The 27,596-nt window shown below is 42.1% G+C and overlaps 2 protein-coding genes across 5 annotated transcripts in view; both read right to left on the reverse strand.

Moving 5' to 3' along the window:
- Positions 1–1,147: 1,147 nt before the first annotated feature.
- Positions 1,148–13,493, reverse strand: LOC129823060 (transmembrane protein 200C-like). The gene is made up of 2 exons (XM_055881758.1): positions 12,683–13,493; positions 1,148–3,863 (listed from the first exon to the last, which is right to left on the reverse strand). The coding sequence occupies exon 2, from the start codon at positions 3,818–3,820 to the stop codon at positions 2,192–2,194; it is 1,629 nt and encodes a 542-aa protein (XP_055737733.1). The 5' UTR covers positions 3,821–3,863; positions 12,683–13,493; the 3' UTR covers positions 1,148–2,191.
- A 7,575-nt stretch (positions 13,494–21,068) lies between these two features.
- LOC129823061 (lethal(3)malignant brain tumor-like protein 4) overlaps positions 21,069–27,596 on the reverse strand; it is a 133,894-nt gene continuing 127,366 nt past the window's right edge. For all 4 annotated transcript variants that reach the window (XM_055881763.1, XM_055881762.1, XM_055881761.1 and 1 more), the window contains exons 19-20: positions 23,859–23,921; positions 21,069–22,934 (exon numbers count right to left, since the gene is read on the reverse strand). In XM_055881763.1, coding sequence (XP_055737738.1) covers positions 22,779–22,934; positions 23,859–23,921 — 219 coding nt within the window. In that variant the 3' untranslated portion in view covers positions 21,069–22,778. The remainder of the gene's footprint in view (positions 22,935–23,858; positions 23,922–27,596) is intronic.

Below are 27,596 nucleotides of genomic sequence, written 5' to 3' on the forward strand. Positions count from 1 at the left end.
ACTGAGCATTTCCACTGTTAATTAGAAGTAGTAGTTAACATGGATGAGAAACCCAGTGTAAACTGAAACATAAGGGAATAGGCGATGCTATGACATTGAGAATAAGGAAGAGTTAGAAGTTCTGTGAGTTAGAGGCGGAGGGTTTGAGAGAGATGTTGAAAGATTCATAGCTCACTGTAGGCCAGAGAGAGAGAGAGCGAGAGAGAGAGAGAGAGCGGGAGAGAGAGAGAGGGAGAGAGAGAGAAAAAACTTCAAGCCTTCACACATCTGCCTTGGCTGGCTGAGAGAAAGGTCAGACAGGTTAAAAAAAATGTAAATAAAAAATGGAGAGAAGTCAGGTCAGAATTCAGCAGCATAAATGGGTTCAGTTTTGTATAATCCGTTTCAGGATGGAATTTATGTTGCTCTCGGATTCCCATGAACTATAGTAAATTAATACATGTTCAAAGAGCACACACTTCAAAGACCCTGGAAAGACTGCAGTGAAGAAACATTAGGTGTCCTATCCACAGGAAGGTTACATTCAATCCATAATGATCATTCATAAAACTGAGTGGCCACGTTTACAGAAGATGCCGACAGCTTGACGATTGGCACTAAAACACAGGGAATTAGTTTTCTTGTAATGGAATACACGCTGCCGTTTTTTGTGTGTATCTATATTAAGCTCCTTCTCCCCATAAACAGATGGAAACCTTGCTCTCCCGACTCCCAAGAACCAGAATTCTATACCAAATGGGTTTCACTTACACTCCACTCTCTTTCATGCTCCATCTTTCATGCTCCATCTTTCATGCTCCATCTTTCATGCTCCATCTTTCATGCTCCATCTTTCATGCTCCATCTTTCATGCTCCATCTTTCATGCTCCATCTTTCATGCTCTCTCTCTCTCTCTCTCTCTCTCTCTCTCTCTCTCTCTCTCTCTCTCTCTCTCTCTCTCTCTCTCTCTCTCTCTCTCTCTCTCTCTCTCTCTCTCTCTCTCTCTCTCTCTCTCTCTCTCTCTCTCTCTCTCTCTCTCTCTCTCTCTCTCTCTCTCTCTCTCTCTCTCTCTCTCTCTCTTTTCTTTGGAGACTGTCTTCTCACACCTTTGGGTTGATAACTTGATTGACAGAATGTTAGAAGGTCACCAATTACAGATGGCACAGATAATGAGACAGCTTCGTATGTTTATTTGAAGACTGATTGACCCATAGGACGACCATGGGATGTTTGACATGACCATGGTTACCAGCAACAATTGGAATACAATACATACTGCAGGTTTGTCATTGAACAACAACCAACTACAAAAACAACCCAGCTGCTTTTGCACAGGATAACATTGCTTTGATATTTGTTTTCTACACGGATGGTTACTTGTGGTAAGGTAGTTATGCTACTTGTACCGAGATACACGTATTCTGCTGTGAATTGTGCTAGTCAGTGTGTGGTTTTCAGTTTCCCTCAGGCAATAGCGATGACAAAGATATAGATTCCTTAACAAGCAAGTCAAAACAGTTCTAAAAAACTAAACAATAACATATGTCTTGTTCAGAGAATTTAAGAGACAGGCAAATATGCCAACACTGTGAATACCCACAAGCAAACAGAGATGGTCAATTATGTATTGCTATTCAAGTTTGAATTCAAACCTTCCTCTGGCAACTGACAAAAACTGTGTAAGGACATTGCAGTATAAAATACATGCTGTTGAGACAGCAACTCTCAATCAATATACTACTACAGTATCAGTAGTGACAGTGGGTGGAACAGCCACAATGATATTTCTACACATTATTTAAACTATTACATCAAGTGGATGGTACAGTATCTGTGCAGTCGCCCTTTTTGGTTAATGTTATCTTTTTGCTGTGAAACTCATTCTGTTGGGCGCGATGCTTCCAACCTACACAAACAAACGCTTGACAAAATACTACTCACACACACATAGTCTTCACTTTTCATAGCCCACCAAAGACCATGTTCGGTTTTTTGGTCACATATCGATAATTGCATTTGCAACAAACAGGAAGATACTCTAGATTTCAGATCCTATACAGTTTGTTGTAATAGTCATAATTGATTGAGCCTGTTGTCAGGTGTCTTTGACCAACACCCTGCCAGTTATCCCGTTTTCATTTTGTTCAAGTAAACTCATTACGCTAATCAGTAATCCGCCAATCAGCAATTATCTAATCAGCAATAGTCCAATCATATGTCTGTGCTCTCCACCTCCTCATCATCCAAAACGGAGTCTGACTGAGAGATCATAAAAAGTTTATCTTTGTTGGAGTATCGCCTTGAGCCCCTGTCCTGTGGTTCCCCGGAACTGATCTCCTGTTCATTGGCTCCTCCTCCTTCCCTCTGACACTTAGCCAGAGCCTCCTCTGAGGTCAATTGGCTGAACGCAGTCATCTCACATGACTCCCTTGACTCAAATGACTCCCCCCCCAGGTTGCCCAGTTTGATGTACCCACCGCCTCCCAGTACCTCTAGACGAGGGCAGCTGAGTCGCCGAGAACGTTCCACTTTCCAATCGGTGGGGGTGGATGGAGTGATGCCCAGATCGATGGACCTGGAGTATTCCGTCAGTGCGCTGAGGGACAGGTGGGAGCCTGTCACTCTGTGTCCGGTGGGGGAAGAGGGGAGTAGCTGCACCTGGGAGCCCTGCGGCGCCCCCTGGAGGCTACCACTGCTCTTGTATACTTCTACCGAGTCTTGAGGCAAGAACATGGCCGTCCGCAAAGTCTCTACCTTGGCCTGAGTGGTGGTTTCTGGAATTACGTACCCCACCCGAGCCTCGTCGTCTTCCTCCCCAGAGTCGCACAGCGCAGCCCTGCTCCTCCCCGCCTCTGCTTTGGCCGAGGGCCTGCGCTGGTGCTGGTTGGCCCGGTGGTTGGGTTTGGTCATGGGGAGAGTGAAGGCGTTGACCGAGGAGGCCACTATTGTCTTGGTCTCCCACTGTTTGGGGATGGCAATAGGGCTGCTCTGCTGGCCGGCCCCGCTGTGTCTGGAGATAGTGTAGACTGTGTCGGTGAACGTCTGCCTCTCGAGTGACGAGACCCTTGACCTGGTCAGGGAGTGGCATCTGGAGGGGCCCCGACTGCCCTCATCCGGCGAGCCCCTTGAGGGCCAGGTTCCTTTGGCCAGCAGGGCGGCGGTATACGCAGCACTAGGGTTCCCTTCCACCCCTTTGGACTGTACATAGTTCACAAAGCCATTGAGCGGCGTGTTCTCCTTAGTCCGCAAACTGTGGATGTCGATGACTGTGGAGTAGATGTCCCTCAGGTTGATGACTTTGGTCTTCTTGTCACGGTTCTCGTGCAGCACCGCGTTGGCGCAGATGAACAGAAAGATGCCAATGCCCATGATGAGGGGCCCGAACACCTTCAGTTTGTCTGAGTACAGGTACTTATCCAAAAACTCGGCCAGGAAGCCCATAGGAGGCTGCTCTAAACCTGTGCCGTTGGAACGATTGTTACTGACCAAATCCCTATCCATGTGAAATCCGACCTTGGCGTTGTTCGTCCAGTTGCCTGTCAGCCCTGACTCTTCCTTCTTGTCGTAAATCCTTTGGGTATGGCGCGGCGCAGGGTATTGTGGGCTCTCCCTAGGCCAGTAGCCCAGTATGGCCATGGAAATGCCCACCAGTAGGATCAGAATCCCAATTGCCGCCACCACCCCCGAGATAGAGCAGAGATTCAGCTTGCCCTTGACCACCACCACCTCGTTCTTCTGCTTCTTCTTGGCTTTCCTCTTGCGCTTGTTCTCGGCGCGACTCTTAGAGCGCAGTGAGTCCTGCCTCCTGTTGATCCGCAGCAGGCCTCCGGTGGCGATCATGGTTGGGACGCAACGGCTGGACGGGACAGCTCACTCACTCATCCTGAGGCCAGAGAGAGAGAGGGGGAAAGAGAGGAGGGGGAGAGATAAAGGTGGGAGGAAGAGAGTGAGAGATAGGAAGGGAGAGAAAGAGGAAAGGTTTGATAATAGCTCTAGATTAACAATATCGATGATGATACTCAAGCAGTCCATAATAGTTAATGCACTGCTGAATTTGCCAGTCCTATTCAGTTGAATAGAGCTATACCTCTGCTGTGCTCTGACTAATTTAGATCATCCCAGTGAAATATGCTAAGTTCTGCTCTTTCAGGATGAAGGAGGAGGGAAACAATAAGAATCAATGCAAAGTGAAGCCTGTTTTCCAGAGGCACTTGCTCACTGGGTGACAGCTCGAGATGTGTGGGAGTGATGAGATTTCTGCCACAGCACAGGGAGCGGAGTAACAGAAATTCATGTGCACACACAAGTCTGGACACACACACAGACACGCTCTGGGGTGAATGCACCAAAATGACAAGGCGGCATGGCAGAGCGGGCGAGGTAGACATTCTGTGGCTTCACAATACACTGTTCTAAGATCAACAGGGGATATAAATACACACATCTTACAGACTGCTTACTCCGTCTAAAGCCTAGTGGACTGTGTAGAATGAAAACAACTGGCCATCCAACACTGCCACACCACTCCTCTTTCTAATGTAAAGGGCGAGAGAGCAGAAACGCCAGGTAGCACCGTTACTAAGCTGCACAGAGAATCATGATCACCCTATAGAAAACACTGAATACAGGAAGAAGACTGTCCCTTAAAAGTCTTCACAGTGTGTGTAGTGTACTTGCTGGCTCTTGCTATGCACATCACATCAGGAACGGATTTGAGACTAAACCTTGGGGGACTCCTGGAGTTGAATGATTATTTTTTTTACATTTTTTTATTTAACCTTTATTTAACTAGGCAAGTCAGAACAAATTCTTATTTACAATGACGGCCTACCGGGGGAACAGTGGGTTAACTGCCTTGTTCAGGGGCAGAACGACTGATTTTTACCTTGTCAGCTCGGGGATTAGATCTAGCAACCTTTCGGTTACTGGTCCAACACTCTAACCACTAGGCTACCTGCCGCCCCATTGGGCCGGAAAAGTTTAAAAACTTTGAACTAGGTACATCGTCACTATCAATAGCGACACCAAAAGCAATGCCAATACCTATACAATGAGAGGAGGAAAATCCCCTTGAGATAAAGGCAGATAAGGAGATAAGTAAAAGCATCCAGTGACAAGCAATGTGCCTGTAAAGGTGGTCTAAAGAGTGTGTTGTTGTGTTACAAGATTGAGATTCTTTTGATGTTATTGTGCAACTAGTGATGGTACACATACGGTGAGGTAATGAACCACCTTGAAGCAGCCAAGCAGAGCAGAAATTGAAGCTCTCCATTGAAGAAGGTGACTACAGATCTCCTCGCCTAAACCAGAGAGGAGTGAGAGAGGAGAGGACACTCAGACATGGCTGCTGATGTCTCGGCAGACCTAGCCCACCTGTCATGGATGTGAGTCTGATACACTTTGATACAAAGAGCTTTACCATCTGTGGGAAAAAAGATTCTCTCTGCTCTCTGACTACTCGGAAGAGCCAGTCGAAGCATGATTCTCCATAACACTGGCACATCTACCACCCCAGGAGGGCATATTCAAATACATAATCCAAGACCTAAATCTTGTCCACAAATGTTAATTGAGATGCATGGAGATTGGTGCGCAGTGCAGTTACCAGCTGGAGCGAGTAACTCTCTCATGGCGTGAAACAGCCAGTAGCCTCAAATTTACTCAACATCGACCCCCAGCGTGGAGCTGAGTGCAACTGTAGATCCGGACCACGGCACCACTCTAAAGGATGTTACGCTGCTTGCTTAGCGAGTACCGCTTCCTCCTGATTCGGCTCAGGCGAGTCTCAAACCCAGGACCTCTGCCTTGCCAGCACAGGTGACCGCCCTTCTGAAGCATCTCACCAGTCGGCGCCATGCGAAAAGCTAGCTATACGCTGGCGCATGTGGGGACACTTCCGGCTGAGGAGTAAGTTCCACACATCCCCAATGTGCTACATACACACCGCTCTGCTCCCAGGTGTTTCGTTAGCTCACAGACACAGCTGATTATTGATGGCTACCAATTATGACATTGGAACAATGGCTTCAGTGTAACTAGTGATCAATAGTCCACGTAAAACAAACCAAGATGTAAGGGTTCAATAAATCAATCACAAATAAATAATTCAATTGTGCAATACACCCTCCGCATGTGCAACACAAACAATGTTGATGGCTCATCGTCTATCATAAAATTATTATCTTACAAAAAATAGTGAGAGAAATAAAAACACACCACATCCCTGACATATGGTCATTTGGAAAGTGTACCTTAATAATAAAGACTTAAGAGGAAACAGCTCTTTAGAGTGCTAATAAAAACAAGCTCCTGGGTGAAAAATAAGCCTCTTTTAATACTCCCCTCGCTGGCAAACAGACGGAGCAGAAAGAAGCACCTGGTGTCGGAGATAATTCAAAGAGACAAGCCAAATGGCTGCTGGGCCCACAGGAGCACTTTCAGGGCTGTACCCCTGCACGCGGCATCCACCCAGCTGCGACTTCTACACACAGCTAGCATAGCGACTAGTGGCTGGAGGAGAGAAGAAGCTAGCTGGCAGCTAACAATTTCAGGCAGGCACAAGTGTTTGTGTTGGCCTTTTTGCATTAACCCTTGCTCATAGAAGGTCAGTCCAATTAAAAATGGCTAGCTCATTTAGCTTCATATGATCGCTTCAATGTTAGCATTGGGGGGAAAAACAGCTTTTCTTCTCGCAACTCACTGCCAGCCGTTTGTTGACAGCTCACAAATGATGAGGACAAGGACCTGTCCAGTGAGTTGGATCAGATTGGCGCTATTACCGGTGAATGGCAGTAATATTTAAATCCATTTTGTTTTATGCGTAGCTTGCCAGTGTAGAGCACACAGGGGGTATGCCATAAAATGTAAATATCCATCAATCCTAAATCAGCAGGGAGAGAGAGAACAGACAGTGCTGACTTTTGGCCGGTGACATTTGGCCAGGAATAGCCTCCTAGTTATATATTGCAGCTATAATTCTTCATTTGTGATGACAAATGTACTGTCCAGTTGCAGGTCTAATTAAACCGTTGTTGCCTGAGCATTTCTCTCACTTAGACTAATGAAAGGACTGCATAAAGGCATAGGCCTACATCTTACAATAGGGAAAATATACAGTAAGGTTGAAGGCATGCTTTGTTAATTGTAGGGGGGTATGTGTGTAAGCCACTATTGCCTGGTGCCTAGGGGTGTAGCTAAAGCAGTGTGATCAAGCTGGGTATTGTGTCAATCCATTAACTAATGTACTGTAACCCTTCACCACATTCACATCACCAGTTCTTTTCTGTTCTTGCTCTTTCACTTCACAATAACCATTCAGTAAATCCTATTTCATACCACAGGATAATTCAGTCTTGACCATAATGTCAAGCGCATTATTGAGGGCGGGTGTGGATTGCAGCCTCTGCAAAATGCCAAGTGGAATCCAAGGCAACCCCAGATGAACGCCCACAGCTAGCTGAAATTGATTTGTCTCGGCCAGAATCATTGGCTATTGATGGATCACCGTGCTATATGAATTATAGTACAGTTTTATTCCTGCCAATATATTTCTTCTCTGGTATCCAACGGAATTGCTGTCTGCTTCAAAGAAAAATGACAAGTATTTCTCCTCTTTTGTTGAAGGATGCTAGATGGTGTAAAGAACATGGGTTCTCTGTCAGGAGGAAGAAGAATGTCCAGTAGAGATTTGCTTTTATACAGGCCACAGTGGACATTTTTAATTATCACTGGCAGCGGCCAATCATTAGAGATAGCATGAAGTAGCAATCAATGATATATTTGTTAACGCAGTTATAGTTGCCAACTTTGAGCTAAATAAAAGCTACAACCAATTTTTCTGGGATTTAATTAAACCTGCATTGTGGAAAGTAACACTGTTTTATTTTACGTTGGAACCCCCTATTTCAAAGAAGACATTACGTGCATGGTGTTTTTCATGGAGTGTGCTTTCTGCAGCAGGGGGTTTGATTGAATTTCAAACTAAAACTGGTGTGACTAAAAATATACATCATGTCAGTTAAATTAACAACCATGCAAGAAAATATCAACACAACCCCTGACTCCTGATTAAATAAATTGTACATTTACCAAAGAAATAATTGGACATGCACTGTGGACAGCAAAATGTATTGAGGAACCGAAGCATAACAGGGTTGTATTGTCAATAAGGCATTTATGGATAGTTTATGGATCGATGAATTAACCTTTGAACTGTAAGCTGACCTGTAACCTCAGTGTCGCGCACGCACGCACGCACGCACTTTGCACATCTTAATCTTTTATTTTTATTGGCCAGTCTAACGATTGTCGTACTCTTCCTCCTCCTCGGACGAGGAGAGGCGAGACGGGTCGGACCAATAAGCAGAGTCATTAGTGTCCATTATTATTTATTATAACGAAACTGAACACGAAACAAAAGAACACCATGAAACAATCGCCAAACAGTCCCGTGTGGCACGAATGCAGACACGCGATACAACCACCCACAAAACACACGTGAAACCCCGGCTGCCTTAGTATAATTCTCAATCAGAGACAAACGATCTACAGCTGCCTCTGACCGAGAATCATACCAGGCCGAACACAAAAACCCCAACATAGAAAAACACACATAGACCAACCCACCCAACTCACGCCCTGACCAACTAAATAAATACAAGAAAAGAGGAAAACAGGTCAGGAACGTGAAACAGTCTGAGATATGTTTTTTTCTTTGCAACTCTGCCTAGAAGGCCAGCATCCCAGAGTAGCCTCTTCACTGTTGAAGTTGAGACTGGTGTTTTGCGGGTACTATTTAATGAATCTGCCAGTTGAGGACATGTGAGGCGTCTGTTTCTCAAACTAGACACTCTATTGTACTTGTCCTCTTGCTCAGTTGTGCACCGAGGCCTCCCACTCCTCTTTCTATTCTGGTTAGAGACAGTTTGTGCTATTCTGTGAAGGGAGTAGTACACAGCGTTGTACAAGATCTTCAGTTTCTTGGCAATTTCTCGCATTTGAATAGCCATCTTTTCTCAGAACAAAAATAGACTGACGAGTTTCAGAACAAAGTTCTTTGTTTCTGGCCATTTCGAGCCTGTAATCGAACACCCAAATGCTGATGCTCCAGATACTCAACTAGTCTAAAGAAGGACAGTTTTATTGCTTCTTTAATCAGAACAATAGTTTTCAGCTGTGCTAACATAATTGCAAAAGGGTTTTCTAATGATCAATTATCCTTTTAAAATTATAAACTTGGATTAGCTAACACAACGTGCCATTGGAACACAGGAGTGATAGTTGCTGATAATGGGCCTCTGTAACGCCTATGTAGATTTTCCATGAACAAAATTGCCATTTCCAGCTACAATAGTCATTTACAACATTAACAATGTCTACACGGTATTTCTGATTAATTTGATGTTATTTTAATGGACCAAAAAATGGCTTTCTATTAAAAAAAATGACATTTCTAAGTGACCCCAAACTTTTGAACAGTAGTGTGTATATACAGTATGTACAGTTTAAGGTCTGCTATTTATACCCACCTCTAAACTCCTCTTCATAGACAGACATACCCATCTCTAAACTCCTCTTCATAGACAGACATACCCACCTCTAAACTCCTCTTCATAGACAAACATAACCACCTCTAAACTCCTCTTCATAGACAGACATACCCACCTCTAAACTCCTCTTCATAGACAGACATAACCACCTCTAAACTCCTCTTAGTAGACAGACATAACCACCTCTAAACTCCTCTTCATAGACAGACATACCCACCTCTAAACTCCTCTTCATAGACAGACATACCCACCTCTAAACTCCTCTTCATAGACAGACATACCCACCTCTAAACTCCTCTTAGTAGACAGACGTACCCACGTCTAAACTCCTCTTAGTAGACAGACATAACCACCTCTAAACTCCTCTTAGTAGACAGACATACCCACCTCTAAACTCCTCTTCACAGATAGACATAACCACCAACACACCTCTTATCCTCCATCTCTTCATAAATAGCAACATACCTCGACAGCCCTCAGCTTTTCTACTGCAGTATATTGGTCTTTCTACCATGTCTCATCAATGGAGCTGGATACGGTAAATGTATCACTATGGTCTCATCCCCCTCTGACAAACACAGAGACGGCTGTACTGTGCCCTTAAACTAATTCTCATCCCCCTCTGACAAACACAGAGATGACTGTACTGTGCCCTTAAACTAATTCTCATCCCCCTCTGACAAACACAGAGACGGCTGTACTGTGCCCTTAAACTAATTCTATGAACATCCTTCCCCATTTGGTGCGGTGCGTCAAGGTCACTATAGGTCCACAGCTCTGTCCATCCTCATAGTGGTGAAGTAGCAAGCTCTATCAGACTAGAAACCTCTCAACACTCCACATTTCGGTTACTGGACTCTACTTGTCTGTTGGTGGTTCAAATCCAGGGTCTCCTGTGTGCCAGAAAAGCACATTAGCCAGCTAATGTCTGACCCAGAGCAACTCTTCAGGTCTAAGGAAAACTAAAGTCACCAAACCACTTCTGTTACAGGAGCATGCTGAAACATGCCCTGGGGAGGTGAACAGGAGTCATTGTGATGGGGAGGTGAAGAGTCACAACCTGTGTTGGAGAATAGGAAGAAACCTGTTTCTCAGAATTCTTTATCTGTGTATGTGCTTTCTGTTTATCTGAGGGATGTTCAACATGCGTTTACTTATGTTCCTGAAGGCAATGACCAAACACAATTGCCTATCTTATCAGAATTCTATTTACCATACAATTAGGAGAACATTTGATAACCATGCATTGACATTGCACCAATTTATAATTCTTTAGCAGATTATAGAATCATAAGATTTCAATGTCAGCTGTTTTCCAAACACAATCCTAATATTCTTGTTAATGTTCAAAAGACAATTTCAACAGACCACTGAAGCACATTTTAATAATTGATTACATAATCAGCATTATAATGAGTTTAGTGCAGGGGAAGTACTGCAGGGGCTCCATGACCAGATAAAAAAAATATAATTTACATGAATATTACTAACAGATGAAACAACTATTGACAAAGGGATTGTTTAATAAGTTTAAAGTGTGGAATACAATGTACTATTATGTTGTTAACCCTGGGCAACATGGGTCTGGGAGGTTCACAGGGATATTGGCAGGCTATCTACTGTAATCCAGCAAATATACACTTTTGTAGTTCAAAGCTATCCCCAAAAATGTTTTTAAAAATGCACTGTAATTTAAGCTTAAAAACAGCAAAGTTTTCTCTCTGCCTCGTCGCAAAATGTGTAGAATTGAAGGATATTAGCTTTAAAGCTGCAACAACAACAATCTCTGCCCCATGACAAAATGTGTAGAATTGAAGGATATTAGCTTTAAAGCTGCAACAACAACAATCTCTGCCCCATGACAAAATGTGTAGAATTGCAGGAAATTAGCTTGAAAACTGCTAAATGTTCTCTCCAATGCCAGAGGTGACCTTTTAAATATTCTTTCCCCGGGTCTGAGACTTGGTTCGTCCAGCCACTGCAGACATCATAGTAAAACTATATATTTTTTATTGCACTCGAGTTGTGTTGTAATTATGAGGGGTCCTTTCTGAATTTGCTATCGAAGGGATCCCAGAACAATTTTTGGGGGAGAACCCCTGGTTTAGTGCACTCAGTTGGTAACTGATCTCCAAATTGCTGTTAACAAAAGTGGGGTTTCTGATTATGTGAATGCCCCCTCTTACCTTTCAACTGCCTTCAGTCACAATGTATAGTGAACCATTGAACCCTGCTAAACCTTCACACACACCCCCCCCCTCACACACACACACACACACACACACACACACACACACACACACACACACACACACACACACACACACACACACACACACACACACACACACACACACACACACACACACACAGACACAGAGGCAGGCACGCACACACACACACACACACACACACACACAGAGATGATGATAATAACAGTTTGAGTTAAGAGGAACACTCGGGTGCCCATGGCAAGGCATATCTATGACCATGCCACAGAAACACACTGATGAGAAATGCACCTATTGTACCATTAAACAATGTTCACTTGATGCTGAATAGGAATTTAAATGTAAACTAAACACAGAACAGACATATGTCTACTGTAGCAGATTTAGGATAAAAAACTATTCAGTAGCCTACATAAAAAATGACGAGGACAGTTATTTAGGCTCGTCGATTTCTGAGTAGGCTATGCAATAATAACAGATGCGCAATGGCCACTGTTTTTACTGTCTCCACATCTGAACGCATGACGTGTGTCAATTATTCATTCATCCAGTCCTTGGACAGGCAACTGAGTATTCATAAGTGCAGTTGATTAATGTTTAGTAGGCTATTCAAGGATATGATAACATTACAGGCTATTGATAGACATGTATGAATTGTCAGATATTGATATGGTGCATTAGGTCCAATACATAGATAAAACATAAACAGATTGAATGTCTTCAATTGAAAAAACAGCCCCCCCCCCCGCCCACCACAGAACAGGAGCAATGAAATAATGTTCAATATATGCGGTCGTGACAGGAGCCATCTACAGTGTAACGCATAAACAAGCACAGTGAAAATGCATGAAATTCAGATGAGCCGCTTATTCTAGCACTAGTTCTTCAATATCATATCAAAACACCTCTAACGAAAAGCTTACCATAGAAGACAGGCAAAAACAACCACATCTTAAAAACACTAAAATAAAGTTTCGATTCCTGGGCGCGGATATCTCATGTCGTAAAAGGAAACTCTGTTAATTCCATGTAATTCCATTTTGGCAAAGGTTTAGCGATCTTCTTCAGCAAGGACAACCCGTCACAGTCACTAGGCGCTGTAGTTTTCATCGAGGCTCAAGCTTTTCCAAGTCAACCTGCATCTGGGAGAAAAGCGTATCCCTTTTATTCGGCGTACTCGCGCTCCTCTCCAGGGAGTGTCTTTTCAGCGAGCAGCGCGCCGAATTTCTAACGGAGAGTTTTGAGCTTGCAAGGCAGTGGGTGATATTGCTGATGTTTCTCTGATTCTTGGGTGTTGTTGCTATGCTACCACCACAGCAGTCATCGACTGAAATTTCTGCAGGATTTTAATAATTGCGTTCTGAACTATCCTCTCGTTAACATAAAGTCCCCATCCATGGTTGGATGTGCAGGTGCGCTGAAAGCGAAGACCAGCCGTGCTGTGCTGCGGTCAGAGCGCGTATGGTGAGATCTTTCCAACGTTTTCGGCTAGAAGTAGGACCAGTGGACTATTGTTAGTGACGCCAACTAAGATGCGCAAGGCACCTGGCGCACTTAAAAACATAATCTATCCAGAGCCTTCTATATCTGCCGCATCACCTATGCTTCCAAAATTCCTGAAAATAAACACCTGTAAATTGCGCACGTTATTTTTGCCAGATACACAACGGTAATTATTTTCTACCATTGAATCTGATCCCACTGGTCACACACTGGTTCAATCAATGAAATGACGTTGAACCAACGTGGAATAGACGTTGAATTGACGTCTGCGCCCAGTGGGGTAGGTCTAACTGTCCATCAAAATGTTAAATGAAAAATGATGTTTATATGGGAAGAATGGCTAGGCTAGTGGCTTACCAATAACCGAGAAATGTGCATTGCACATACAGTATAGTATCTCTTCTCATTCCCAAACATATTCTGGGGATGATGAGTACACGTTTTTATTCAGTACAATCTCACACTCAATTCGTGCAAATATATACAAAAAGTATTTCAGCAGATTTCATTCGTTTTTGTGTATATTTTCTCTGCAGGTGGAGAAAGTATCTTACTGAATGAACAATTGCACTCGAGGTGTTAGGCTATGTATCAGTAATGAGTATTTCCCAGCACCATGCTTTGCCTACCTACAACACGCACAATGATTATTTAGTAGCATATATCTTAAAGAAATGCATCCGTCAAATGCATATGATATATACAGTGGGGCAAAAAAGTATTTAGTCAGCCACCAATTGTGCAAGTTCTCCCACTTAAAAAGATGAGAGAGGCCTGTAATTTTCATCATAGGTACACTTCAACTATGACAGACAAAATGAGAAGAAAAAAAATCCAGAAAATCACATTGTAGGATTTTTTATGAATTTATTTGCAAATTATGGTGGAAAATAAGTATTTGCAATTAACCCTGGTGTCACGATTGTGTGGAGGAGAGACGGACCAAAACGCAGCATGTGGAAAATAAGCCATCTTCTTTTATTATAGAAGAAGGCAAAACGAAACAAAACACTTACAACCTAACAAAACAACAAACGACCGTGAAGCTACAAAACGAAAGTGCACACACAAGCTACTAACGTTTAGACATAGACAATTCCCCACAACAAACTAAAGCCTATGGCTACCTTAAATATGGCTCCCAATCAGAGACAACAGAAACCAGCTGTCTCTAATTGGGAACCCATTCAGGCAACCATAGACTTTTCTAGACAACTACACACAACATAGACACAGCTAGACAACTATACTAAACATAAACCCAACTACTCTAAATAAACCCCCTAAACCTTACAATCACCCTGGACACTACAAAACCCACATAAATACCCATGTCACACCCTGACCTAACTAAAAATAATAAAGAAAACAAAGAATACTAAGGCCAGGGCGTGACACCTGGAGTGATATATGTGCAGATGAGGATGTGCAAGTAGAAATACTGGTGTGCAAAAGAGCAGAAAAACAAAAACAAATATGGGGATGAGGTAGGTAGTTGGTTGGATGGGCTATTTACAGATGGGCTATGTACAGCTGCAGCGATCGGTAAGCTGCTCTGATAGCTGACGCTTAAAGTTAGTGAGGGAGCTGTAAGTCTCCAACATCAGTGATTTTTGCAATTCGTTCCAGTCATTGGCAGCAGAGCACGTATAGGAAAGGCGGCCAAAGGAGGTGTTGGCTTTGAGGATGACCAGTGAAATATACCTGCTGGAGCGCGTGCTACGGGTGGGTGTTGCTATGGTGACCAGTGAGCTGAGATAAGGTGGGGCTTTACCTAGCAAAGGCTTATAGATGACCTGGAGCCAGTGGGTTTGGCGATGAATATGTAGCGAGGACCAGCCAATAAGAGCATACAGGTTGCAGTGGTGGGTAGTATATGGGGCTTTGGTGACAAAACGGATGGCACTGTGATAGACTGCATCCCATTTGCTGAGGGGAGTGTTGGAGGCTATTTTGTAAATGACATCGCCGAAGTCAAGGATCGGTAGGATAGTCAGTTTTTTACGAGGGTATATTTGGCAGCATGAGTGAAGGAGGCTTTGTTGGGAAATAGGAAGCCGATTCTAGATTTAATTTTGGATGGAGATGCTTAATATGAGTCTGGAAGGAGAGTTTACAGTCTAGCCAGAAACCAAGGTATTTATAGTTGTGCACATATTCTAAGTCAGAACCATCCAGAGTAGTGATGCTAGTCGGGCAGGCGGGGGCGGGCAGCGATCGGTTGAAGAGCATGCATTTCGTTTTACGTGTGTGTAGACGGGTGAGAAAAATTATCAATTTAATGCATTTTTAATTCAGGCTATAACGCAACCAAATATAGAATAAGTCAAGGAGTAACAATAATTCCTGAAGGCACTGTAGCTAACAACAATGACAAGAAGCTGCCTTGTGGGGAATCGTATGTGGCTCGTTTCAGCTCAGTATATCTTGTTATTGATACCATGTGTTGTTTTGAGGTGTTTTGACTAATTGTCATGTCTATGCTAATATGGCTAAAATTCGCTAGCTAGCTGACCAACAACTGCAACGATATATTTTAGACACAACAAGTGCTCATTGTGCAAATGTATTTATGTTTTCAATAAACATTGAGACTAAATATAGTTTAGATGTTGTCAACAGTCTAAGCCAACCCCGTCTGTTTTGACCCATAGTTAAGCACGTGTAGGTTTTAGTTGCTCGACAACATACCCCTCTATTGGTATTGCTGTATATAGCCATTGGAATCCATTGGTGTTCTGCAGCCCTGGTCCAAGCCACAGAGTATAGAGGCTTTTGATCCAGCCCAGTACTGACCCAATTAATCAGCTAAACATGTGATAACTAATTAGTTGAATCATTCATTAGTTTGTTAATGTTGAGAACCCAGTTGTTCTCCAAGGACCATTATATAAAAAAGCGCTCCATCAGAGCAACGTATAGGCAACATATCTATGTAAATTACAATGAGTGCAACTAACTTCAAAGCAATTGATCAGGTAACATCCATAACAGTGTATGGTCAAATGGTGCAGCTGATATCTACTATACATAGATGCTTGACTATTGGAGATGCATTACAATATCCATAGTTAATACCCATCCCGGATCCGGGATCATTCTCATCAGAAACGCTGACTAGCATAGCATAGCGCCACAGGGTTAAGACCTAATTGGGTAGGATGGAAATGGTCTCCCATATCGACATCATATTAACACATTTGAAGTGGGGTCTCTCAATAAATGAACTATAGATAAAACAATCCAAATTTATACTTGTAGCCTATACTACTGTAGTTAACATTTCATCCACTGTGTGATAAAACATACAGCTCTTACAGCGAAATCCTTTTAAGTTCAACTCCGCACAGCAGCAAGCCAGCAGATTTCCCAGATGAGCTTGGATTCAAAGATAAAGCAGCTTGCTGCTAACAAGGTCCATGTTGTTGAACCAGCCACTAGTACTGAGAAAGCCCCATGTGTGCCTGGAAAGATCTTTAATAAGGGGGAAACCTCCTCTGTCTTTGATGTGAGCAGCTTCTACTGCAGCTTATACAGTGAGTGTACAAAACATTATGAACACATGCTCTTTCCATGACAAACTGACCAGGTGAATCTGTGACAGGTTAAAGGAAATACTAATAGCCTGTTATACATTAAACCGTATTAGTAAATTCATAGTATGTGAGGATTTTAAAACATCTAAGGTTAAGAAGATCATGCATTCAGTATTAGTTGATAGATTGATAACATTTATATAATTGTGTTAAAATCCGTCAAGCATACAAAGGGTACGAATTGTGAGAGAAATGTGTAAACGTTATGTTGATTACTTTATGTTGTCGTGGGTAAAAGTGTTAATCTGTGATCTACTAAATGCTCTTAATCTATGAGCCTGAGATCGATTGCTCTGGTCTCCACTCAAGTTCACGGAGAATTCGCGGTCTTTTTCTCATTGCACTAAAAGTTCTCATGAGTAAACATTCCGTATCACAATTGTGATTCTTTCCCCCCCTTTTTCAGGGGTGTAACAAATCCAGGTGAAAACTATCATCCCTTATTGATGTCACTTGTTAAATCCACTTCAATCAGTGTAGATGAAGGGGAGGAGACAGGTTAAAGAAAGATTTTTAAGCCTCGAGACAATAGAGACATGGATTGTGTATGTGTGCCACTCAGAGGGTGAATGGGAAAGACAAAATATTTAAGTGCCTTTGAATGGGGTATGGTAGTAGGTGCCAGGCACACCAGTTTGTGTCAAGAACTGCAACGCTGCTGGGTTTTTCACGCTCAAACGTTTCCCGTGTGTATCAAGAATGGTAGGCCGTCATTATAAATAAGAATTTGTTTTTAACTGGTTAAATAAAATAAAATGGTTCACCACCCAAAGGACATCTAGCCAACTTGACACAACTGTGGGAAGCATTGGAGTCAACATGGGCCAACATTGTTTGGGGAGCTCTTCTACGGAGACGCATGCACGTGCACACACACACCATGGGTTCCTCTCCCTGAGGAGTGATGTCTGCCTTTCTTTCCACTAAAGAACCTGAGTCCATCCGGTTCAAGCTAAAATGTGCTTGGTCTGATTTGTTTTGACTGTTTGACTGCTGTACTCAAATCCCTGGCTCTTTCCTCCACTTCCACACAACCATGGTAGAGAAGAGATAATTAAAATGTTCTGCGACCAGAGTATCCCCATAACACTCCTAGAAAGACCTAAAGCAGCAGACCATCTGCTGATGACCAGGGCTGGAGCATTAGAGGGGTTTGCTTGCCCATAGGGAGGCTGCTGCTGTTGTTCATGTTTTACAAACCAAGGGACTTTTGGCAGGGCGCTTGTCATATTCAGATGCCATTAATGGGTTGTTAATGTAAGAGTGTGTGTGTATGTGTATAAGAGAATGAGAAAAAGTAGAGAGGGGGAGAAAGAGAATAAGAGGATGTGAGAGAGAGAGAGAGAGAGAGAGAGAGAGAGAGAGAGAGAGAGAGAGAGAGAGAGAGAGAGAGAGAGAGAGAGAGAGAGACTGTTCCCAGAGGCAACAACAGGGAATATTGCACTGAGCGAAATTGCACCAACAATTTCCCTACTTTACGCCCAGAGTCATTTATTTCCACTGTTATTATACCGCCAACCTTTAACCCAAAGATGAAAAAAAAAAAGTGATAACATTTATGGTCACTATAAAACCTTCCCATACATTTTCTACCAGTGGTAAGAATATATACTGGATCTGCATTTTCAGTCGTACATTAATCAAATGAACACTGCAGTAACTAGATCATTACCTGTAGTGCAAAGAATTAAAGGGAAGCTTGTAATTACAGTTTAAGTCAGTGGGGAGATGGTAATACATCACATAGGCTTTGTTTCTCAAGTCACCATTTCCAGTACTGTGCACAGCATAACTGCATCCAAACACACTTTTAGAGAAACCCATCCACAATGTCTATAAGGGTTTGTTACAATGATCACATCAATATAGATTTGATACATAGGCTTACTGCGCACACTACATCAAGAGACAGAACATAAAAGACGGATGGTTTAGAGGATGAAGCCTGCACACGATGTGGGATGTGACTCCATATACTCTGCTGGGTTACATAAAAACACTACATACCAGCCATGATCACGTGCATCTATTTTGTTCAGTCAGTGTGTTTAAATGTAAGTATTTACATATTCAATTAAAATGGCGCCGGAGGGGATGGCTGACGTTTTACTGGCTTCTAACCAACTGCGCCATTTTGTTAGTTTTTTTTGCATCGTTTGTAACTCCTTTTGTACATAATGTTGCTGCTACCATCTCTTATGACCAAAAATAACTTCTGGACATCAGAACAGCGATTACTTATCTCGAACTGGACAAAGATGAGTCCGACGTGAAGGATATGCCATTTGTCAAGACAAGGCCCAAATCCCCGTCATCAGTGTGAAGAAAAGCCAGAGGAAAAGGGGAGGAGGACAGGGTGTCTTGTAAGAATTTGCCATTGAGTAGATAAACCATCACTACCCTCCGTATTATTGGCCAACGTGCAATCATTGGAAAACAAATTGTAAGATCTACGATGAAGACTTTCCTACCAACGGGACATTAAAAACTGCAATATCTTATGTTTCATCGAGACGTGGCTGAACGACGACACAGATAATATAGAGCTGGCTGGCTTCTCCGTGCATCGGCAGGACAGAGCAGCTACGTCTGGTAAGACGAGGGGCAGGGGTATGTGTCTATTTGTCAATAACTGCTGGTGCGCGATGTCTAATATTAAAGAAGTCTCAAGGTATTGCTCGCAAGAGGTAAAATACCTCATGATAAGCTGTAGACCATATTATTTACCAAGAGAGTTCTCCTCTATATTATTTGTAGCCGTCTATTTAGCACCACAAACCGATGCTGGAACTATGATTGCACTCAACGAGCTGTGTAAGGCCATAAGCAAACAAGAAAATACTTATCCAGAAGCGGCGCTCCTAGTGACGGGGACTTTAATGCAGGAAAACTTAAACCCGTTTTACCTAATTTCCACCAGCATGTCACATGTGCAACCTGAGGAAAAAAACTATTCTAGACCACCTTTACTCCACACACAGAGACGCGTACAAAGCTCTCCCTCGCCCTCCATTTAGCAAATCTGACCATATTTCTATCCTCCTGATTCCCGCTTACAAGCAAAACCTAAAGCAGGAAGTACCAGTGACTCGCTCAATACATCATGCCGGAAACTCTAGACCCACTCCAATTCGCATACCGCCCCAACAGATCCACAGATGACGCAATCTCAATCACACTCCACACTGCCCTTTCCCACCTGGACAAAAGGAACACCGATGTGAGAATGCTGCACATTGACTACAGCTCAGCGTTCAACACCATAGTACCCTCAAAGCTCATCACTAAGCTAAGGACCCTGGGACTGAACACCTCCCTCTGCAACTGGATCCTGGACTTCCTGACAGGCCGCCCCCAGGTGGTGAGGGTAGGCAGCAACACATCCGCTACGCTGACCCTCAACATGTGGACCCATCTGGGGTGCGTGCTTAATCCCCTCCTGTACTCTCTGTTCACCCACAACTGCATGGTCACATGACTCCAACACCGTGATTAAGTTTGCCGAATTGCCTAAACAATAGTTTGTTAACAAGAAATTTGTGGAGTCATTGAAAAACGAGTAGTAATGACTCCAACCTAAGTGTATGTAAACTTCTGACTTCAACTGTACATACTGTATTACCTCATACCCCTGCACATTGACTTGGTACTGGTACTCTTTGCATATAGCGTCATTATTGTATTTGTAATACTATTTCCTTTTTTATTTCGCAAATATTTGTCTTACTTTCTAACTGCATTGTTAGGAATGTACTCGTAAGTAAGCATTTCACTGTAAAATCTACGCCTGTTGTATTCGGTGCATGTGACCAATAACATTTGATTTGATCATTAGTGGTTCATTGTCAGTCTGGTTGTGCAGCAGTGGACGACTCATTTGCTGTCAGAACTGAACGTGTCACACCACACAGGATTGCCAGTATCCAAATCAATTGTCGACTCCGTCCACCAGAACACGCTGCTGTGCAAATCAAATAGAAAGTGCTATTTTGAAGCCCACTATCTGCAGATGATTAACTCCCGGCCACAGTCAATTTATTTCCATTTCAGCACATAACAAGTATGTCAAAGGGGGACTTTGAAAGTTAGAATTCAGTTTGGGCTTGAAGCTTTGCACTGCGCTAGTCCCCCAAAATTCTTCAAATAACGCTAAATTAGCTTGAGAAGAAAAAGTTGCAGTTTGACTTGGAATAAAAACAGAGACGACGGGGCCTTTGCACTGTTTATTTGGGTTGTGAAATCATGTAATTTGAATCCATCGAGTTGTACAAAGTGTTAATTCAGTGTAAGAAACGGGGTATACAAACATGTACAGCCCATATTCACGGTTAAATTAGTTGTCATTTTCATAGATAAGGGAGCATTATATGAAGGTAGATATCACCCAAAATAGATTGTGAGTCTCCTAAATATGTTTTGGTGGGTATCTACCTCCATATTGGAGGTTGTACCAAAATGTAGCGGTATTTTCCATGCACTAAAACAGCAGTCTTGCACGTTACAGCAGTAAGAAAGACAAGCAGCATCAGAATAAAATATACGTTTCTGTATGCTCAACATTTTGGGATAGAGAGAAAGTCCCTATAGGAAAAAAAAGCAGAAAGTACAGTGAAAAGTTTCTTCATATTCCTGAAGTTTCAATGGAGTTTGGTTGCATTTTAGTAGCAACATGTATATGAAGACTAGAGAGCAAATGATAGAGCATTTGTTTCAACATATAGCTTAAATTCCAAGTTATAGCAAAATATAAGATTAAACTCTTAATTGTGCAGAAGAGCAAGTATGCTGTTCTTCGATAATAAGAAAACACCTTCAACCTATTGTGACTGAGAAAACTTACCCCCAATGGTAAACACTAAAAAGACAATATTGGTCCTGGTCTACCCGAATGGAGCAAAAGGTTAATAAAGACAAACATACATGTTAACTGACTCTAGAGTTGCAGTTTCCACAAAAAGTAAGTCGAAGATATCTCAACTAATAAAACATTATAATAACAGAAATTATACTTATTTAGATTATCTTCAGCTCAAAACTATCCCATGGTTTTACATTGTCCTTAAACGTAAGTTATTTTTCATTCTTCTAATGTGCAAATAAAATAATCAAATTAAATAAATTCTGAATTTAAAATTTAAACAAAAACCCTTTTGGCATTTTCAAAAACAATTTGCTCATATATAATATATTAATTTCCTTCAACTATGCAAACACCTAGATATTTTTCACAATAAATATAGGTGAGTCCATATAAGTACTGTAACATATCATAATTAACATTCATACAAAACAGAAACAAAATGGCCGACAAATTAACAGTATGCATCTCAGTTTGAGTCGGTAGACAGAGATCGTAAACTGGTAACAGAGGTCAACTGTGATGTAGACTGTTTGTATTCGGAATACACGTAGCACCATGATGACCCAGAAAAAGCACAGGTTTGTCATGGCTTTATACTGTTGGTGGTGATTGTCACATCTTTAAGGGAAAGTAAAGAAGGGAGAAGTTACAGCGTAAAAGACATAGAAAACTGTGCTGTATACCTGGAAATGCGGGTTTTGTTGAGTTTACCTTCATGACACCTACGTTTGAGATTTAAAGGCAGATTTAGAGGCTGTGTCCAAGGGAGACACACACACACACACACACACACACACACACACACACACACACACACACACACACACACACACACACACACACACACACACACACACACACACACACACAGTAACCTGAAAGTCCATAGGTCTGGACAGATCATGTATCGACTTTAGCTTAAGTCCTTGAACTCAAGTGCCTGTAGGCCAAAGAGAAGGAGCAGGGGTAAGGGGGTTGGGTTTGGAATGAATCGACACAGTAAATCTATGTGTTTGACAGACACATAAGAAGGGTCTGGTGGGTGTGGCTTCCAATGCTTCATGTGTTGGCGTTGCCGGCTGCCGATTGGTTGTCCTCAGCGTGCTTGAACATCAAGATAGAGTTGTAGATCTTGAGGGCAGGGCCGAGTTTTACACTCATGATCTTGACGATGTCGCGCTGGGTCAGCAGCAACAAGGCCTTCCCGTCGATTTGCTGTTGGAAGACAACCAATCAGATTACAGCATGTGTCAACAGCTGATGTGCAGTCAATTGAACCCAGTGAGAGAGGTAAAACAATCCCTCCCACTCTCTAAGGGCTACAGATGGCCCTATGTTATATGTCACTATATAGAGTGTGAGCAGATTGATCAGTGGACACTATTCATACAATTCCTATTTAATTTATGAAATGGTAATCAAGTACTTATCAGTTGGATCAGATTGTAATGTCTTGTTCAACGACTAGACATGCCAGTCACAATACATTTTTTAAATTTGAGACTTACAATTAGCGCATTCATCTTAAGATGTCATAAGGTGAATGCACCAATTTGTAAGTCGCTCTGGATAAGAGCGTCTGCTAAATGACTTAAATGTAAATGTAAATGTAAGATAACACATTACATCAAGTACATTTTTCCTCAAAGTATTTATCAGCAAAGACCGTACTAGGGTGGGGGGGGTTAGGGGGGCACCGTGAGAGTTATTTACAATAACTCTTCAAAGAGGTAGGGTTTCACAACTGTGGAGCCTCAACTGGGATTGCTGAAAAAGGGATTTCAACTACCAAGAGAACAGTGACAGTGATACTGTAGTCAGATTAGCTGAGGCAAATCAAATATGGCTGTGCTCGGGAATGCTAATCACTACCTCTATTAGCTTCCAATTAATTGCTTTGGATTCCAGTGATGTCTCCTTACGTCAGCATAATTCTCAACGCAAACTAACCCTGACCAAACACAGGGGAGGGGAATCCATTCTTCTGGGTGTTTTGTTGCAGACAACTATAATGGCAAAGGCTACTCCGCACATGTCTCCCCTCATTTACTTAGCCTTGCGGAGGAAGACAAGCCTTAAAACTCTTAGTTGACTCCAGACTGGGAGACTAGAGGAGGACCAGATGTTGTGTCCTCTTACCTCCTCTTTGAACTGATTGGCTTGTTCATCGCAGCCGGGGAGAGAGTGGATGAAGTCAGCCACCTGGACAAAGATAAGCAGAAGACAGACAGGTTAGCGTCTGGGAGACTGTCTCAATGGCAAGTACAGTTGAAGTCGGAAGTTTACATACACTTAGGTTGGAGTCATTAAAACTTGTTTTTCATCCACTCCACAAATTTCTTGTTAACAAACTATAGTTTTGACAAGTCTGTTAGGACATCTACTTTGTGCATGACACAAGTAATTTTTACAAACAATTGTTTACAGACAGATTATTTCACTTATAATTCACTGGATCACAATTCCAGTGGGTCAGAAGTTTACATACACTAAGTAGACTGTGCCTTTAAACAGCTTGGAAAATTCCAGAAAATGATGTCATGGCTTTAGAAGCTTCTGATAGGCTAATTGACATCATTTGAGTCAACTGGAGGTGTACCTGTGGATGTATTTCAAGGCCTACCTTCAAACTCAGTGCCTCTTTGCTTGACATTGTGGGAAAATCAAAAGAAATCTGCCAAGACCTCAGAAAAAGAATTGGAGACCTCCACAAGTCTGGTTCATCCTTGAGAGCAATTTCCAAACACCTGAAGGTACCAGGTTCATCTGTACAAACAATAGTACGCAAGTGTAAACACCATGGGACCACACAGCCATCATACCGCTCAGGAAGGAGACGCGTTCTGTCTCCTAGAGATTAACGTAGTGTGGTGCAAAAAGTGCAAATCAATCCCAGAACAGCAAAGGACATGGTGAAGATATCAGCTTTGAGATATCAGCTGATGTAAGAAGGGCTATATAAATACATTTGAAGATGCTGGAGGAAACGGGTACGAAAGTATCTATATCCACAGCAAAACGAGTCCTGTAATCGACATAACCTGAAAGGCCGCTCAGCAAGGAAGAAGCCACTGCTCCAAAACCACCATAAAAAAGACAGACTACGGTTTGCAACTGCACATGGGGACAAAGATCGTACTTTTTGGAGAAATGTCCTCTGGTCTGATGAAACAAAAATTGAACTGTTTGGCCATAATGACCATTGTTATGTTTGGAGGAAAAAGGGGGATGCTTGCCAGACGAAGAACACCATCCCAACCGTGAAGCACGGGGGTGGCAGCATCATGTTGTAGGGGAGCTTTTCTGCACGAGGCACTGGTGCACTTCACAAAATAGATGGCTTCATGAGGAAGGAAAATTATGTGGATATATTGAAGCAACATCTCAAGACATCAGTCAGGAAGTTAAAACCTGTTGGGGATGGGGGCGCTGTTTAGACTATTTATGCTAATTTGGCTAATTTTTTAAACGGCTTCCCACAAAATCCTTGATCGTACAATATGCATATTATTATTATTATTGGATAGAAAACAGTCTATAGTTTCTATAGGAGTTGAAATTTTGTCTCTAAGTGGAACAGAGCCCATTCTACAGCAATTTCCCTGACATGGAGTCAGATTTGAGAAATGTTGGCCACTCTTCTGAAGTCAGTTAAAAGGGCACTGTCGTTGCTATGACTATACGGACACTTCTTACGTCTTCCCCTGGATGCCTTTACGTGATGACGATTCCAACGGGGTCGATTGCGCGTTCACAGGCCCTACAAATGAAAAAACCCTGAAGCTAGTCATTCTTAGGGAGCTGCGTCATGAGCCTAGAGGACACCGGCGCGCACCTGTTCCAAGCGTTAGTTTAGCCTGTTATATTTCTCCGGTCATCTTTTCACTCGTTATAGGAGTTAAAAACATCATAAGGTAGTTAATTTAAAGCGTTTTATAGCAATTTATATCCGTTTAGTGCGATTTTGGGACATTTATTTTTGCAACGATGTGAAAAGTTGGGCACGCTTTTCAGTTCATCCCGAACGCAGTTGACATTTCCACATGGCAAGAGGACAGCTTTCCACCAAAAGACGATTTCTCCCAAGAAAGGATCCTTTGCCCAAGATACTGATGGAAGAACAGCTCAAGGTAGGACATTTTTATTATGATAAATCGTGTTTCTGTCGAAACATTTTAGTGGCTTAGGACGCCATGTTTTTTGACGTAGCTTCGCTTGGCGCAAACTGTATTGAAAAGTAAGGATAAATTAAAAAATGTAATAACGCAATTGTATTAAGAATTAAATTGTCTATCAATCCCTGTCCACCCTATATTTTTTAGTCACGTTTATGAGTATTTATGTATAAGAGTAGATCACTGTCTAAGTGGCGCAAGGACTTTTTCTTTACCAGCTTGTCTACATTTCACATTGTCTAACCATGATTTTGGTGGCTAAATATAAACATTTTCGATCAAACTGTATATGCATGTTGTAATGTGATGTTACAGGAGTGTCATCGGAAGAATTCTGAGAAGGTTAGTGAAAAAATTAATATCTTTTGGCGATGTTGACGTTATCGCTCACTTTGGCTAGAATCAATGCTGGGCTGCTAATTGCTATGTGCTAAGCTAATATAACGATTTATTGTGTTTTCGCTGTAAGACACTTAGAAAATCTGAAATATTGTCTGTATTCACAGGATCTGCGTCTTTCGATTCGTGTATGCTGTGTATTTTTACGAAATGTTTGATGATTAGTAGTTAGGTAAACACGTTGCTCATTGTAATTATTCTAGTCCATTTGTGATGGTGGGTGCAATTGTAAACTATGCCATCTACCTGAAATATGCACTTTTTTCTAACAAAACCTATCCCATACCATAAATATGTTATCAGACTGTCATCTAATGAGTTTTTTTGTTGGTTAGGGGCTATAAATATCTTAGTTTAGCCGAATTGGTGATGGCTACTGGTGTTGGTGGACAAATAAAAGATGGTGGATTATGCTAATGTGTTTTTAGGTAATAGATGTACATCTTTACATATTGTGTCTTCCCTGTAAAACATTTTAAAAATCGGAAATGTTGACTGGATTCACAAGATCTGTGTCTTTCATTAGCTGTATTGGACTTTAATGTGTGAAAGTTAAATATTTAAAAAAAATTTTTTTTTTGAATTTCGCGGCACTGGTTTTTCAGTGGGGGGGGGGGGGGGTGTGCCGCTAGCGCCACGCTGATCCTAGACAGGTTAAAGCTTGGTCGCAAATGAGTCTTCCAAATGGACAATGACCCCAAGCATACTTCCAAAGTTGTGGCAAAATGGCTTAAGGACAACAAAGTCAAGGTATTGGATTGGCCATCACAAAGCCCCGACCTCAATCATATAGAAAATTTGTGGGCAGAACTGAAAAAGCGTGTGCGAGCAAGAAGGCCTACAAACCTGACTCAGTTACACCAGCTCTGTCAGGAGGAATGGACCAAAATTCACCCAACTTATTGTGGGAAGCTTGTGGAAGTCTACCTGAAACATTTGACCCAAGTTAAACAATTTAAAGGCAATGTTACAAAATACTAATTGAGTGAATGTGAACTTCTGACCCACTGGGAATGTGATGAAATAAATAAAAGCTGAAATAAATAATTCTCTCTACTATTATTCTGACATTTCACATTCTTAAAATAAAGTGGTGATCCTAACTGACATAAGACAGGGAATTTTTTACGAGGATTAAATGTCAGGAATTGTGAAATACTGAGTTTAAATGTATTTGGCTAAGGTGTATGTAAACTTCTGACTTTAACTGTATCTTGTGTAAATACCCTAGTAACACTTTGCTTAAACTCTCCCAGTCATAAGGCCAACATAACATAACAAGTCATGACTGATCATGACATAT

The sequence above is a fragment of the Salvelinus fontinalis genome, chromosome 25 (genome assembly GCF_029448725.1).
Source record: "Salvelinus fontinalis isolate EN_2023a chromosome 25, ASM2944872v1, whole genome shotgun sequence".
Lineage (NCBI taxonomy): Eukaryota > Metazoa > Chordata > Actinopteri > Salmoniformes > Salmonidae > Salvelinus > Salvelinus fontinalis.

Bases quoted from the DNA above. Each gene is read 5' to 3' on its own strand.
- LOC129823060 (XM_055881758.1), bottom strand. From the start codon at position 3,820: ATGATCGCCACCGGAGGCCTGCTGCGGATCAACAGGAGGCAGGACTCA.